This window comes from Mizuhopecten yessoensis, unplaced genomic scaffold (genome assembly GCF_002113885.1).
Source record: "Mizuhopecten yessoensis strain PY_sf001 unplaced genomic scaffold, ASM211388v2 scaffold8501, whole genome shotgun sequence".
Taxonomy (NCBI): domain Eukaryota; kingdom Metazoa; phylum Mollusca; class Bivalvia; order Pectinida; family Pectinidae; genus Mizuhopecten; species Mizuhopecten yessoensis.
The window spans coordinates 10,011-28,053 of record NW_018407579.1 but is presented as its reverse complement, the minus strand read 5'-3'; the positions used below and the strand labels follow the sequence as shown (position 1 = coordinate 28,053).

At 37.5% G+C, this 18,043-nt stretch overlaps 1 protein-coding gene across 1 annotated transcript; it reads left to right on the top strand.

Annotated features, from left to right (window-relative positions):
- Positions 1-2,228: 2,228 nt before the first annotated feature.
- LOC110456064 (protein eyes shut-like) lies at positions 2,229-16,963 on the top strand (the record flags this gene model as incomplete). The annotated part of the gene is made up of 17 exons (XM_021506602.1): positions 2,229-2,356; positions 3,075-3,231; positions 3,541-3,701; positions 3,815-3,948; positions 5,625-6,145; positions 6,342-6,404; positions 6,806-6,859; positions 7,186-7,248; positions 7,722-7,784; positions 7,957-8,019; positions 8,282-8,344; positions 8,672-8,734; positions 9,233-9,295; positions 9,468-9,530; positions 9,779-9,826; positions 15,548-15,679; positions 15,879-16,963. Coding segments are annotated over 17 exons (2,025 nt in total), but the record flags the coding sequence as incomplete, so codon positions are not given.
- Between the last annotated feature and the right edge of the window lie 1,080 nt (positions 16,964-18,043).

The following is an 18,043-nucleotide window of genomic DNA, read 5'->3' as shown; positions in this document are numbered from 1 at the left end:
TTGAGGGTAAGTGTTTTCGGTATTAACTATTTCTGTGTGGGTAAGTGTGTTTGGCATTTACTATTTCTGTGGGGGTAAATGTTTGGTAGTGTCCGTTCTGTGTGAGTAATTGTGTTTGGTATTAAATGTTTCTGTGAGGGTAAGTGTGTTTGGTATTAACGATTTCTGTGAGGGCAAATGAATTTGGTATATACTAATTGGTAAAAATTATTTCTATGAGGGTACGTGTATTTGGTACTATGTTGTTCTGTGAGAGTAAGTGTGTTTGGTATAAATTATTCCTGTGAGGTAAGTGTTTGGTAGTGTCTGTTCTGTGTGGGTAAGTGTATTTGGTGTCTGAATAATAACTGGTTTCAGGACTTCCCATCATTTGTAAGACACATGTTTTTCTTGTCGTATTTTCGTGTCGTCATTTCCGTATTGCTTATCTCACACCCCATTACCTTAGTGTAAATTATAGTAACACCGGGTAATCAATATTACACGTGCATGACGATGATATGTCAACACCTGATATCAAGACTTAACTTGGAAATGTGTAATCACACGTACTTCTAAAATAAAGCTTATGATACAAAGACATTAATTAACTCACTGGAAGACACTGACATAAGATCAGACGACTTTAAGAAGGTCGTAAATGAGGCGCATGGATTGGAGACTGATGTGTTTTGTTTACCGACCTCACCTGTACATATCACGTGCTACCAGTAGTTCACAAGCTCTTGGTCGTAGGCTCCGACTTTTTTGTTGTCGAGCGAGTTACGCTCTGTCAGATAAATCGTTTCATAAATGCAATTACAATAAGTCTGTGAAAATAGCGGTTTGTAAAATATGAAGATCCCTATAAAATGCAAGTGCTTGTGCGTGCACGTGATAACGGCATACCATGCGATAGCCTATGGTTACATATGTACCGGACGTGTAAATATACCATGCGTAAGCGGGCAATGGAATGATGTCCAAAGTGTACATGATTGAGAGTGACTTTGTTACATAAAAGAACAGTAAATTGACAATCAAATAAAATAATTTAATTTATTTCGGTCGTTTTTGGTATAGTAAAGAAAATAAATGTCATTGTATAAATTCTATCCCTCTGTAAAACGTTCCGATTTTTTTCAAGGTAGACAACTCTCATCAGGATAAAAGTTATTGTAAAATGTAAAGTAAATGAATTATAAAGACTTTGTGTGTATTTGGTTCAATTTTTCACTCTTTTTGTGTGACACTATGTGTCCTGTTTTCTTTAAGCTTGTATTTAGTAAATTTTATCCATAGAATTTCAATAAAAAACGCTTGTTGTAACATGTTTTAGATATTTTATTGTAAATAAAATATTTGTAGGGTTGAATAGCTATGTTTCTTTTCATTAATTTATTGTTGTAATAGTTTTGAACAATGCCACACACTCAAAAAATGTGTAAGTGTTGAATTTGATAAAAATTCAATTTTTCCGTACATGTATTTTTTGCAAAAAAATCCCCAGATTATCGGAATGCTTAGATTTTCAAAAAATCATCTCTGGATATTGACATAACCATTATGTGAAACTTTCATTGAATTCCGCTGACTAATTGCGAAAGGGTGGAGCCACCTTAAAAGCTGCAGCGAACACGTACTAGCCCGTTTTCCTTTATTAAAATGTAATTATTTACAATTATTATATATTATTACTGTTAAAATACAAAACTTGCTACCATTCCAAGTCTGTAATAAATTATCTTTTATTTACTTGTTTATGTATTACACGCTAACAAGCTTTACCTGTATTACACTTTACACTTTTTACCTTTATGACACGTCACCACTGTTTTCCTGTATTACACGTTACCATAGTTTATCTGTACTACATGTTACTGTATTACACGTTATAATTGTTTACATGTATTACACGTTGCTACTGTTTGCCTGTATTACACGCTACATTGTTTATCTGTATTACACGTTGCTACTGTTTGCCTGTATTACACGCTACACTGTTTATCTGTATTGCACGTTATCAATGTTTTTCTGTATTACACGTTGCTACTGTTTGCCTGTATTACACGCTACATTGTTTAACTGTATTACACGTTGCCACTGTACGTTATCACTGTTTACTTTTTCCTGAATACAAAATGATCCTATACAACTTATTATTGTTCACATAAATTGTTACATTGATAACAGGATATCACTGTATAACTGTATCACATGCTATAGGCTGATGTTGTTTGTGATTGCAGGTGATGAGAAGTGAGAGCGTCTCGGATAGTGTTACTGTCAATTTTCAGCTGAATACCTACAAATATAGCGGAGACAATTTCATGTGCAGGTCACCAATCTTTCTGATCCTAGTGGACGAAGGCAACGGGCAAGTGATTCATGATATTTCCCACTACTTACAACTTCTATATAACAACATTGCACTTTTTATTAGAAAAGTCGCTTCAGTTAGATACATCATAAAAATGTCTTGCATAAAGCGGATCATTATGGGTGGATTGGTCGAGTGGTGAACACTCCGGCCTTCCACACAGGCGGCCGGGGTTTGATCCCCGAAGTCGTCGTACGCATGGAAGGTGCTCTTCTCCTGCCAACACAACTCCAACAACCCAGATGGAGTGTAAATTGATCTGGGGATGATGTTGTAGTCTCTGTGCTCTAGCATTCAAGTGAGGTGGCACTATAAATGATGCCGTTGGAAGCACGGTCCTATAACAAATATAACACATTACATCTCCAGCACACACGCAGGCATACACTTATAGGGAGAGCTTAGCCAGGTGGCATAGGACTAGTAGTTAGCGTCTGATAAGGCAGCTCTTGCGAATTCCTCAAAATTGTACTGATTAATGTATATGCTAATTGTATTAATTTTAGTGTGGCTTATGCTAGCTAGATAGGCCGCTTTATCAAATGTTGTTTATTATTTTATTATCATTATTGTACATGTACATGGAACATTCTCGGTTATTTACATTTGAAAAGCATTGAAGACTTTTGGACGAGCGTACTAGTTTGTTAAAAAATAATACATAGTCCAAAAATATATGGTTATCAACCAATTAACTTTATGTATTATATCTTAGGGTTTGTGAAGAGGAATACGAGTACGTGGTCGATCGTGATTTCAAGAAATTCAACAATAGTTCACCCAGCGAAAATACCACTACGTCCTCCTCTCTGTTACTTCAATACCAATTTAGACAGATGAATTTTTCTCTTCCGAGACAGGAATATAGAAAGGTACCTACGTGTTTCTTTGGAAAATATATCTGATGATGATTTTATATCTAAATGTTTACCAAGACAGCACACCAGTTGATAATGTTTGTGTACATGTTACCCCAGACAATAAATCTAATGACGGTTTTCTGAGTAGATGTTGCCCCAGATAGTACATCTTATGATAATGTTCCATGTTCATGTCGCCCTAGGCAGAAAATCCCATGATGATGATTAATGTTCATGTTGCCCCAGACATTATGTCTTATGATGAGTTGTTGTGTAGATGTCACTCCAGAGTGTAAATCGTATGTTAATATGTTTCCACAGACATTACGCATAGCTGTGAAGCAGAAGTACAACAACACAAACGTTGTGACCGGCGAGGACGACCTTACACATTACTGCTCCAATGTCAGTACAGACAAGCTTGTCAGCCCATTTAACCTCCCGATACAATGCCAGCCTCACAAACAGTGTAGTTCCTGCAGGTAAAGTAGAGACTAAATATATGTATTTCGTGTTTTCAATTAATTTGGAACCCAATCTACTTGGAATTTGACAACCATCAGAAGCTGACTACAAGTATTTGATTTTATTTTAGTATTGACGTGACGTTGGTGGCGACGTGTCCTCAGCATTACTTTGGTGCGCAGTGTGACATCTACTGTTCACCCTCGGATAATACGACTGGACACTACACCTGTGGGCATGAGGGGGAAAAGAACTGTCTTCTCGGTAGGAACAGAGCTAAGATATATCTACACGGCAGCAATTGATGAACGATTGAGATGATTCAGGGTGTGGGTAAACAGGCCGTTCCCCTTGCTAGATTGTTGCAAAACCACGAAAGTATTTTTCATTTTTCATTTTTTTTTTTATTGTTTATCATTACAATCGTATTGTGATCGAAGAAGCAGACTTACCGTTCATAGAAGTATATTATACAGTATACCAAAGTTACATTGCACCTGATCTTTGGGAGGACAGGTCTTGACTTTGTTGATATGTCAGTTTGAACACATGGATTAATCTAATGTCAGCAAATAATATATCCAAACCATCCTACTTTCAAAATCCATCTACTTTTTTTCCAAATTCAAAATAACACATTAATGCAACGTATTGATCTCTTATCCTATCTTTGTTTGTAGAATCAATGGTCACGTTTTACTCCTCACCAGGATGTTCCACCCGTTGTACCCACTAAGTAGTATTTCGAACAATCCTTTTCTGCCTGTTCCATCTTCCCGTTTCTTTAGGATTTCGGGTACAACTCAGATTTCCCTCCGTAATTTCACCAGGGTTTGGGACCGGTATCATCTAAGCAGATTGGTAGTGTGCTGACTGCTCTGCGCCCCTCTGCGTCGGGGGCCGTGGAGAGATCGGTGTTTAAAAGGTCTATTAGGGCATTCAGGACCTCTCGGTCCAGGACGATACCTACTCCTGACACCTGTCCCCGTGCCCTCTTGGCCCCCGGAATATAAGACAGTTAATAATTTAGAGTCCGCTTTTGTTTAGATCTTCTTTAGGATATTTCGGTTTCCTTTTTCTTGAAATACTGTAACTTGTTTTCAACCCTCTTTAATTAGGTCATGGTCATGTGCAATTTGCGAATCTAATAGGTAATAAATTAATATTTTTAGAAGTATTGTGTTTGATATAAGGATATAAAATACATTTTGGTTTTGCTTTTGTAAACTAATTTTACTTTTATGATAAAGCTGCTTACCACGTGCAATGGGAGTCCCCATCGAGCTCCATGTCTCCTCTGGCACTTTTAGGTTCATAACCTTTATAATCCAATGTTGGTTTTAGAGGAACAGGGTTGGTGCGCGCATCGAACGGTCGTATGTCTTTGATTTGAAACAATGTATTTTGCAGTTTACGGGGGCTTTTGAAACTTTTGTTTGGAAGTTCAAGAACTTGAAGAAGTGGATTTATATAATACTTTAACGTAATTGGAAGTTTTATCAGGAATGTAGAGTTTACAATAAACAGAAAATAGTCATAGAATTTAAAAGCACACATTTCTATTTTTTAGATAATTATAACGCTTTGGAGATAATGTTTCCATTGTTTTTTTTTTTATATATCCAGATAACTCTATTCTCCAGATCCAAACCTGTACCTCCAAAGTGTATACCAACCTGTAAAGCACTAACTTTAACCGATATGAACTCTTGTTTGCTTTGTCAATTTACATACCGATACATAGAATAGAGTTTTGGACCAGGTAGACTGAGATTCTGGAAAGAACTAACTAAATAGTTTCACTAATTAGAACAAACTGTATCTTTATACTGATTACCTATTATACTGATGTAATTAACAACCCGTCATACTTGATATAACTTACTACAGTGTAGCATTTCTCAGAAAAGCTACAACGTGAAAGTATTTTCATTATGCAGGCTACGAGGGTGTAAACTGCACTGTCAATCCTCCGGACTGTGTCAACGTGCCCTGCCACAACGGAACATGCATCGACCTTGTAGCAAACTTCTCATGTAGCTGTTATACTGGTTACACTGGAGAGTTTTGTGAAGATAATATTGATGACTGTGTAAATGCTACTTGCCAAAACGGTGGATTGTGCCTCGATGGTATCGGAACTTACAATTGTTACTGTGGAAATGGATTTGATGGATTACACTGTGAAAATAACACTGATGATTGTGTAAATGCTACTTGCAAAAATGGTGGATCGTGCCTCGATGGTATCGGAAATTACACTTGTTCCTGTGTAAATGGATTTAATGGATTTCACTGTGAAAATAACACTGATGATTGTGTAAACATTACATGCCAGAATGGAGGAACGTGCCGCGATGGTATCGGGAAATACACTTGTATATGTAACGCTGGATTTGGTGGAATTTACTGTCAGCAATACGTAACAACTCAGAGTCCGACTGTGACGTCCCCACCAAAGGTAAGTGTGATTACGCCGTATTCATTATTAATGTAGGTTTTGTTTTTAATTCCATTCATGAGAACGCCACAGGTGACAAAGGGAATGTTACCCGTTTGAAGCACGTAGTTTCGTTTCCCCGCTTCCTCTTGCTGCGTTATTTATATACTTTTAGTTCGGCCCACCTGAATATTGACACTTGTTAATTTTGTTACAGTCCACTATTAATAAGGAACAACCTTCAACAACACAAAGACCGCCTGGTACACTGAAACCAAAGGTAAATATAAGTTCACTTATAAAACTCCTGGCTTCCTTTACCTATAAGTATGATACATTATCCTTTACCTCCTGATAAACTTTCTCTCTTTATTCCGTTTTTGCGATTTCCTTTTCATCCTACCAAAAGTTCTCCTCGTCCTCCCTAACATCCTCTCGCAGGTTCTCCTTTACCTTCTAACATACGATCTATCTTTACTCCTGTTAGGGGTTTCCTTTACATCCTATCACAAGTTCTCCTAGTCGTCCTCCTTAACATCTTCTCGCAGGTTCTCCTTTACATCCTCTCATGTGATATTCCACGCGTGACAAAGAAATTGCTAATTCAGCCGAAACACCTGGTTTTCTCGTCTGGTTCATGTTCGTCCATGACTGTTAAACATCTTTCCTATTTCGTTCCAGTCCACTTCCATTCTTCCATCAACACAAAGATCGTCTGTTACACTGCCGCCAGAGGTAAGCACACATATACTGTATTCATCAATAAATATTATGTCTCCACCCCCTGTCGGTATTTTATTCTTAACCACCTTATTACGTGTTATCCTTTTCCCTTTCACGTGTTTTCTTTTACATTCTTTTATGAGTTTTCCTTTTTCTCCAAAATAAGTTCACCTTTACTCCCTACCATAAGTCCCTTTTTAAATTAACATGGCGCTGGAAATGTTTACACAACCGCGGAACCTAGTTCCAATATCATGATTGATGTGAATATGCTATCTTACGAATTTAAGCTCGCAATTCGTCTAGGAAAGATGACGCTCTTGTCTATTTTGTTCCAGTCCTCTATCAGTAATGAACACACTTCATCAACACACAGATCAACTGTTTCACTACCGCCCGAGGTAAGTACATATACATGTACCATATTTACCGATAATTATAGTATCCTTTATCTCCTATGATGTGTGTACAGTTACCCCCTATTATCTTTGATAAATTATCATGATTTCTCCTTTACTTTCCCTCTGGTGTGTTCAGTAGCTTCCAATCACCAATAATAAGTTATCATGATTTCTCCTTAACTTTCCCTCTGATGTGTTCAGTAAACCCTCTAAGTTACCTTCTCGCACCTGTAATAAGTTATGACGAGTTTTCCTTATGTTCTGTCTTTGTTCCCTTCAACTTCACCCCGTCTCCCTAGTCTCTTTTACAACCCATAATGAGTTATTTTGCATCAAACTTGACGATGTTACACGCAGCACAAGCATAACCCAACCGGAACACACAGTTATGTCACTAAGTGTATGTTGTTGCCTTCGTCGTCCTTAAGTTCGGCTCTTTGCTTATTGACGCTGTGAAATATACTTTGTTCTAGTCCACTATAAATCGTGAACAATCCTCACCAACACACAGACCGCCTGTTACACAGCCACCTGAGGTCAGTATAAACATGGTTTATTTACCACTTGCGTACAGTTTTCTTTTCTTCATACTGTACCAATACTGCATTGTGTTATATCGTCACTCGTCCGAAGTTCTGTCACTCCTTCCATGTTGTCGTCTTTTCTGACACCTAATTTGGATCTCCTCCGTGTATGTTTCTGTTCTAGTCCACCAGCAATCTTGAACAAACTTTATCAACGCCCAGTCAGCCTATCAAAATATCACCTAAGGTGAGTAAGAATCTCATATTCACCAATACACCCTCTTTAATATCCTATCGACAACTCTCCTTTACCAACTATCATGATGTTTCCTTCACAGACTAGACTATCCTGACGGTTGCTACATGTCATGTGACAATGTTTCCTGTCCAAAGCTCCTTCTTTCATCTCTCCTAGTTCCAATATCATGATTGATGTGAATATGCTATCTTACGAATTTAAGCTCGCAATTCGTCTAGGAAAGTTGACGCTCTAGTCTATTTTGTTCCAGTCCTCTATCAGTAATGAACACACTTCATCAACACAAAGATCGTCTGTTACACTGCCGCCAGAGGTAAGCACACATATACTGTATTCATCAATAAATATTATGTCTCCACCCCCTGTCGGTATTTTATTTTTAACCACCTTATTACGTGTTATCCTTTTTCCCTTTCACGTGTTTTCTTTTACATTCTTTTATGAGTTTTCCTTTTTCTCCAAAATAAGTTCACCTTTACTCCCTACCATTAGTCCCTTTTTAAATTAACATGGCGCTGGAAATGTTTACACAACCGCGGAACCTAGTTCCAATATCATGATTGATGTGAATATGCTATCTTACGAATTTAAGCTCGCAATTCGTCTAGGAAAGTTGACGCTCTAGTCTATTTTGTTCCAGTCCTCTATCAGTAATGAACACACTTCATCAACACACAGAACAACTGTTTCACTACCGCCCGAGGTAAGTACATATTTACCGATAATTATAGTATCCTTTATCTCCTATGATGTGTGTGCAGTTACCCCCTATTATCTTTGATAAATTATCATGATTCCTCCTTTACTTTCCCTCTGGTGTGTTTAGTAGCTTCCAATCACCAATAATAAGTTATCATGATTTCTCCTTAACTTTCCCTCTGATGTGTTCAGTAAACCCTCTCATCCCCAATAACTCCTGTACCTTCTCTCAGTTGTGTTAAGTTACCTTCTCGCACCTGTAATAAGTTATGACGAGTTTTCCTTATGTTCTGTCTTTGTTCCCTTCAACTTCACCCCGTCTCCCTAGTCTCTTTTACAACCCATAATGAGTTATTTTGCATCAAACTTGACGATGTTACACGCAGCACAAGCATAACCCAACCGGAACACACAGTTATGTCACTAAGTGTATGTTGTTGCCTTCGTCGTCCTTAAGTTCGACTCTTTATTTATTGACGCTGTGAAATATACTTTGTTCTAGTCCACTATAAATCGTGAACAATCCTCACCAACACACAGACCGCCTGTTACACAGCCACCTGAGGTCAGTATTAACATGGTTTATTTACCACTTGCGTACAGTTTTCTTTTCTTCATACTGTACCAATACTGCATTGTGTTATATCGTCACTCGTCCGAAGTTCTGTCACTCCTTCCATGTTGTCGTCTTTTCTGACACCTAATTTGGATCTCCTCCGTGTATGTTTCTGTTCTAGTCCACCAGCAATCTTGAACAAACTTTATCAACGCCCAGTCAGCCTATCAAAATATCACCTAAGGTGAGGAAGAATCTCATATTCACCAATACACCCTCTTTAATATCCTATCGACAACTCTCCTTTACCAACTATCATGATGTTTCCTTCACAGACTAGACTATCCTGACGATTGCTACATGTCATGTGACAATGTTTCCTGTCCAAAGCTCCTACTTTCATCTCTCCCATGTTCAGGTTTTGTTTTCTTACCGTTTTTTCGCTATACTTTCGTCCTTGTTGTATATTTCCAATGTCATATATTTTCTTAGTTAATTCGTGAGCATCCTTCATCAACAAAGAGAACGTTGCCGCCCAAGGTAAGTATAATTATGCCATATTTACCAAAAACATAAAGCCCGTTTATTTTTCTGCATAGCACGTGACCCATGTATACCCTTCCGGAGCACGTGGTCTTATTTGTATTGTGATAAACTTAAGCAATGATCCAAACCTTCATGTATTTCCTCCACCCGTTAAGATCTGTAATTATATGTAATTCTTCACTGACAGTTTTTAAACATCAACATGCTGGCTCCCACCATCACTTATAGGATTGCATCCATTGTATCATGAAAACATTTGCTGGTGACCAATGGGTTTGATTGAAGACTGCTCAGTAAGGAGACACCACGATTGGTATTTGATGGAATTCGTTGCCTTATCTGTGTATTTTGTTTTATTATCATTTCCTCCTCTGGTTCGTCTATCTGCTCAGATATAAGTTTAAACCGTTTATGATAGTAGTATATATAACATGTTCGTTAAGTGTTTATAGTTTATATAACATAAGCATATACTTTGCTGACTCTTTGTTTTAATGTAATATCAATATGTCTTAATGTGGACAGGGACTAGAGTTAAGTTGTCATTATTATGCGACAATATTAAACTACAACTGTAGTATTAATAAGTCATATCTGGTCAGGAAGTAGCCAAAAAGACCAAGCTAACTTCCTATACGTCGAGCAAATCAATTACAAAGGAATGGATAAAGTCTTCTTATAATCTGAAATACGATTTGTTATACTACTGTAGAGGATGTGTGCAGGGTTCGGGGGTCAAAAGATGAACGTTTAGATAATTGATCCTGAGGCTAACAACCCGAAACAATCTGTTTTATGTTTAGAAGTGGTGCCGTTTGTTACTGGTTGTTTTATGTTTAGAAGTGATGTCGTTTGTTGATATTTGTTTTATGTTTAGTAACGGTGTCGTTTGTTGATGGTTGTTTTATATTTAGTGACGGTGTCGTTTGTTGATGTTTGGTTAATGTTAAGTAACGGTGTCGTTTGATAATGTTTGTTTTATGTTTAGTAACGGTGTCGTTTGTTGATGGTTGTTTTATGTTTAGTAACGATGTCGTTTGTTGATGTTTGTTTTATGTTTATTAACGGTGTCGTTTGTCGATTGTTGTTTTATGTTTAGTAACGGTGTCGTTTGTTGATATTTATCTTATGTTTAGTGACGGTGTCGTTTGTTGATGTTTGTTTTATGTTTAGTGACGGTGTCGTTTGTTGATGTTTGTTTCATGTTTACTGACGGTGTCGTTTGTTGATGTTTTGTTTATGTTAAGTAACGGTGTCGTTTGCTGATGTTTGTTTTATGTTTAGTAACGGTGTCGTTTGTTGATGGTTGTTTTATGTTTAGTAACGGTGTCGTTTGTTGATGGTTGTTTTATGTTTATTACCGGTGTCGTTTGTTGATGTTTGTTTTATGTTTAGCAACAGTGTCGTTTGCTGAAGGTTGTTTTATGTTTAGTAACGGTGTCGTTTGTTGATGGTTGTTTTATGTTTATTACCGGTGTCGTTTGTTGATGTTTGTTTTATGTTTAGCAACAGTGTCGTTTGCTGAAGGTTGTTTTATGTTTAGTAACGGTGTCGTTTGTTGATGGTTGTTTTATGTTTATTACCGGTGTCGTTTGTTGATGTTTGTTTTATGTTTAGCAACAGTGTCGTTTGCTGAAGGTTGTTTTATGTTTAGTAACGGTGTCGTTTGTTGATGGTTGTTTTATGTTTAGTAACGGTGTCGTTTGTTGATGGGTGTTTTATGTTTAGTAACGGGGTCGTTTGTTGATGTTTGTTTTATGTTTAGTGACGCTGTCGTTTGTTGATGTTTGTTTTATGTTTAGTAACGGTGTCGTTTGTCGATTGTTGTTTTATGTTTAGAAACAGTGTCGTTTGTTGATTGGTGTTTCATGTTTAGTGACGTTGTCGTTTGTTGATGTTAGTTTTATGTTTAGTAACGATGTCGTTTGCTGATGGGTGTTTTATGCTTAGTAACGGTGTCGTTTGTTGATGGTTGTTTTATGTTTAGTGACAGTGTCGTTTGTCGATTGTTGTTTTATGTTTAGTAACGGTGTCGTTTGTTGATGTCTGTTTTATGTTTATTGACAGTGTCGTTTGTCGATTGTTTTTTATGTTTAGTGACAGTGTCGTTTTTCGATTGTTGTTTTATGTTTAGTAACGGCGTCGTTTGTTGATGTCTGTTTTATGTTTACTGACGGTGTCGTTTGTTGATGTTTGTTTTATAATTAGTAATGGTGTCAAGTCGATTGTTGTTTTATGTTTAGTAACGGTGTCGTTTGCTGATGGGTGTTTTATGTTTAGTAATGGTGTCGTTTGTTGATGGTTGTTTTATGTTTAGTGACGGTGTCGTTTGTTGAAGGTTGTTTTATGTTTAGAAGTGGTGTTGTTTGTTGATGTTTGGTTTATGTTTAGAAGTGGTGTCGTTTGTCTATGGTTGTTTTATGGTTAAATGCTTTATGGTAGCTTGTGATTATTCGACATAAACTATAAACCGAAGTTGAATTTTCGGAGTTTATAAAAGAATCGTGTATATCTATAAGCTCCCTGTATCGGAAATGCAGGTGCCCTATAGTAATCACTCTGTCTGTCTGTCCGCTTGTCCGTCCTCAAATTTTGTTCCCGGCTAATAACTTTGGTATTAATTGACCGATGTACATGAAACTTGGTCAAGATGTTCAGTTCACAAAAATACACACTTAGGTAAATTGACCAAAGGTCAAGGTCATAAGGTTCAAAGGTCCAGGTCAACTTTTGCATCTTTCACTGGTGACTATTTCGTTATGATGCTTTGGAGCAATGTTGCTCGGAATTAAACAAGGAGTCAACTGACCAAAGGTCATAGTCACTGGGTCAATGTCAAGGTCAAATATTGTATTTTTTTTCTGAAGAACATTATTTTTATGTTATTATGAAGCAAAGTTGTTCAGAACTTAACACCAATTCAAATGAACTAAGGTCAAGATTACGGGGTCCAAAGGTTTAAGGTCAAGGTCAAGTTTTGTATTTTTCACTGATGAACATTTTGTTTTGATATTATGAAGCAATGTATGTCGGAATCAAAGAATAAGTCAACTGTCCAAAGATCAGGGTCACTGGGTTAAGGTCAAGGACATTTGGGTCCAAAGGTCAAAGACAAAATGGATCTCTGACTTGGACCCTGGCTCTTGATGGAGGAGGTATTCAAAGTGAAACAAAACATATCAAAGCTAACAAATGAGTATTGCACCGGTATTTACATTTCCGTAAGCCTAGCAACAGGTGGAAGGAAACAAGACTCACATCATAGTACATGTAAAATGTATATTTTGTTTCCTTGAGATTCTTTTCGAAGTCAAAATATCAGACCTCAAGCCCAGCTTTATGGGCAGATTGCTTCTGGATGATTATGGCGAATATATTGCCACACGACGGGGCCCTTACTGACTTGTCAATGTTCTAGTTGTAATCGGTTAAAATCTCAAAACGAAATAATCACTTGAAATTACCGACAGGAACAGCCATACTAAAACAGACTTTTTTACAATTTAAGGTGACAACAGTACAATTTATTTCTCTTTTGATAGATTAATTTTTAAAAATTTTGATTAATATGAGATATAGATATATTCGTTCATTTAACATCTATAATTCATCAACCTAGACTCTAATATAAATAACAAAAATTAAAAAAGAACGAAAATTAAACACATTTTGTGATTATGTTTATGGTTATTGACATGACAGGAGCTCTAATTAGATTGATAGTAAAATTGGAATCCGCTCATTTGAACTCGTGGGATGAAGATTATCAGTTCGAGGAAAACCGGGTATTCGACGAATTCGAGGTTCGTCCGACATCGTCATTTTTTTTATTAGACAGGACGACAGACAGTAGGAGCACTGCAACTATAGCAGATAGTAGATGATCAAAAGTAAAAAAGAAGTTTCATAAAAATGACAACATTTAATAAGATACAAAATAGCTGAACAATGAAACGCATAGTCATCGGTATCAATATAGTTTTTCACATCAAGTGAATAAACGCTAAATCATCACGTACTGATATGGATAATGTCTTTCACACTTTAAAGGATATTTCATATTCTTCCAATTTTGTTGAAGCGATTTCATTGTCATTTGGTTCTTATTACAGTGTTTTCATTTTATTATTTTCAGTTATTGATAAATAAAAAATAAATATAAAAAACGCTCCAAAAATACTTTGTAAACTAAATATAAAATTGTACTTTATTTTTCAAGATTGATAGTTATTTATGATCTTACTACTTATGTTCAGTAAAGTGAAAAATACTTTACATATTTTATATGCATTAACCGTTATCATGTTTTGTTTGCCTGATCAATCCTCCCGACAACTTAATCTCTGGTCGTGATATGCACTCTTATCACATCAACCAAGCTATTGACATGATTGACCGGGCGTCGAAATAAATATCGATATACACCACGAAATGCTGTCACAGTAAAAATGCATTATGTGCACATTTCAACAACACTACGCACCATCATTGCATCTGTGACATGTGTTCTTCAACAGTTTGGATATGCTGTTCGGTGTTTTTTTCTTCCCTTATTTATCACTGCACATAGGTTTAATGGTACACTTTGTTATACACGTATTATACACGTGATCAATTCAATATGATAATGATTTTGTTAAATCATGTCAGTATAAATTAAGCCTTCTGTAGTATTGCAGACTTTAGAATCTCGATGAGGTCTTTATCTTGTGATTAACTCTCGACCTTTTCAAAATAGCTTTTCAATGATGAATAAGGATATCTATCAATTAATTGAGTATGGATTCAAACGTACACATGCTTTTCTTTTAGCTTAAGATTTTCTTTCAATTACATGCATTTGAATGTTATAATAATCGGACCCATGTGAATGGTTCTATTTTGGGGGAAAAAGTTTAAAAAAAAAAGTAGTTTTTAAGTTGTAGAAGTGCTATTGGTACATTGTTGACTTCTCTGTGCATGCTATTTCCAGGTATTTGGAGTAGTCCACATTTAGTCAAGCTGCTCTACGGACGAGTTATAGTTCTATCGTTTTTCCCGTCATTAAACTTGTCTTTTATTGCATATTGTAGGCTGATTCTAGGTTTTTAATGTTCTAATCACAGTAACACCATTAGATGCAATAGTTTCTTATCTTTAAATGAGATAACAAAACAACAATAACAAAAACATATAAATATATACATGTATAAAACACTGTAAAAAGAGTTTCTTAGTACTTCCCTATATAAATACATTATATATATTTTACCTTTAAATTTATCAAACTGGTAGAAAAAAACACTAATCTGCAGTTAAAGTTGCGGCAGATTTCAGCCAAAAGATGTCAAAGAGGATATTACTAGCCGCTGCGGAAAGTGGCAATATATCACATCAGAGGTGGCATCAGGTAACACCTTAATATCATGATACATCGATGGTCGCTTTCAGATCAACGCTGATAATTCGGTCGTTCGTTTATTTGGAGAGAAAGATCAATCCCCTATTCAATTGTCGTAATTGGGAACTCTTAATTGAAACAATGGAATGACGTCACATTTTCAGGATAGTAATTTGTGCTGTGGTTTGGGTAATTACCGCTGTCAATGTGACGTAAGTATTGTAATACTCCACTTAAAGGTCTCTTTACCTTCAACGGTGGCAGCCATAATTTCACAAGGAGCTACAAAGTATATAATCACATCTACTTATCATGAATTGTTTATGTTTGGGCAGATTGACAATGAGTCGTCGCCACAGAAGGCTGTCAAGATCGCACCGATAGCTGGGGGCGCCACGGGAGGAGTGATAGTGCTTGTAATCGTGGTGGTGTTGGTGATAAAATGGCGGAGAAGACAGCCACAACAGGTATGTCCTCCAGCTTCTCCTCCTCCCTTCGTCCTCTTCCCTCTTCACACTCGAAATCCGTCCCGAAGATTCCAATCCATTTTCCTGATACTGATGATTGGTTTAAGCATTTTGATTTGACACGCGTTTAACGCTGACAGACATCTTATATTTGATGTTTTCATTTTTGATTCTAAATCAGTTTTTTGTTCTTCAACAGGCAAGCCAAAAGGATCAGTCACTAATGAAAAACACAAATATTTCGTATAATTCAACAAATGAAGTAGATTTGCACATCAAGGGCCATCAAAATTCAGTTGATCACCAAGACGGACAATTTGGAGCAGAGAAAGATAAACGACACGACAATCCGATATATCATGAGGATGAACAGACCCAATTGTGATGCGTTTTCTGCTAAGTTTGTATGCATTGTAATTCACGTGACATGTCTTGTATAAAAATAGCCCGACATGTCACGTGAAATTAATTCAAACTATGGTTTAAGCAATTGGTCCTGGAAGACTTAATCAAATACTTTTAGCAAAAACGCATTTAACGGATAACGCATTGGACTGTGAGAAAGAGGTACCCAATAAATGTGACCATATATAACCTCCTGTGATAAATAGATGTGACCAATTAATGTGACCATCATTAACATCATGGAAAACAGAGGTGATCGTTGGAGGTGACCAGGTGTAACCTCCTGTAAGATAGAGGTGACCTATATAGGTGACAAGGTTTAACCTCCTGTAAGATAGAGGTGACCGATGGAGGTGACCAGATGTAACCTCCTGTAAGAAAGAGGTGACCGATATAGGTGACCAGGTGTAACCTCCTGTAAGATAGATGTGACCGATGGAGGTGACCAGATGTAACCTCCTGTAAGAAAGAGATGACCGATATAGGTGACCATGTGTAATTTCCTGTAATATAGAGGTGACCAGATGTAACTTCCTGTAAGATAGAGGTGACCAGGTGTAAACTCCTGTAAGATAGATGTGACCAGGTGTAACCTCCTGTAAGATAGATGTGACCAGGTGTAACCTCCTGTAAGTTAGATGTGACCAGGTGTAACCTCCTGTAAGACACAGGTGACCAGGTTTAACCTCCTGTAAGATAAAGGTGACCAGGTGTTACCCCATGTAAGATAAAGGTGACCAGGTGTAACCTCCTGTAAGATAGAGGTGACCTATATAGGTGACCAGGTTTAACCTCATGTAAGATAAAGGTGACCAGGTGTAACCTCCTGTAAGATACAGGTGACCAGGTGTAACCTCCTGTAAGATAGAGGTGACCAGGTGTAACCCCCTGTAATATAGAGGTGACCAGGTGTAACCTCCTGTAAGATACGTTGACCAGGTGTAACCTCCTGTAAGATACAGGTGACCAGGTTTAACCTCCTGTAAGATAGAGGTGACCAGGTGTAACCCCCTGTAATATAGAGGTGACCAGGTGTAACCTCCTGTAAGATAAGTTGACCAGGTGTAACCTCCTGTAAGATACAGGTGACCAGGTTTAACCTCATGTAAGATACAGGTGACCGATGGAGGTGACCTGGTGTTATCTTCTGTGGGATAGAGGTGACCGTATAGGTGATCAGGTTTAACCTCATGTAAGATAGAGGTGACCAGGTGTAACCTCCTGTAATATAGAAGTAACCTGGTGTAACCTCCTGTAAGACACAGGTGACTAGGTTTAACCTCCTGTAAGATAGAGGTGACCAGGTGTAACCTCCTGTAAGATAGAGGTGACCGATGGAGGTGACCTGGTGTTATCTTCTGTGGGATAGAGGTGACCGTATAGGTGACCAGGTTTAACCTCCTGTAAGATAGAGGTGACCAGATGTAACCTCCTGTAATATAGAAGTGACCAGGTGTAACCTCCTGTAAGATACAGGTGACCAGGTGTAACCTCCTGTAAGACACAGGTGACCAGGTGGAACCTCCTGTAAGATAGAGGTGACCAGGTTTAACCTTCTGTAAGATAGAGGTGACCAGGTGTAACCTCCTGTAATATAGAGGTGACCAGGTGTAACCTCCTGTAAGATACAGGTGACCAGGTGTAACCTCCTGTAAGATACAGTTGACCGATGGAGGTGACAAGGGGTAACCTCCTGTAAGATATAGGTGACCAGGTTTAACCTCCTGTAAGATACAGGTGACCGATGGAGGTGACCTGGTGTTATCTTCTGTGGGATAGAGGTGACCGTATAGGTGACCAGGTGTAACATCCTGTAAGATAGATGTGACCGATGGAGGTGACCTGGTGTTATCTTCAGTGAGATAGAGGTGACCGATAGAGGTGACCAGGTGTAACCTCCTTTAAGATAGATGTGACCAATGAAGGTGACCTGGTGTTATCTTTTGTGAGATAGAGGTG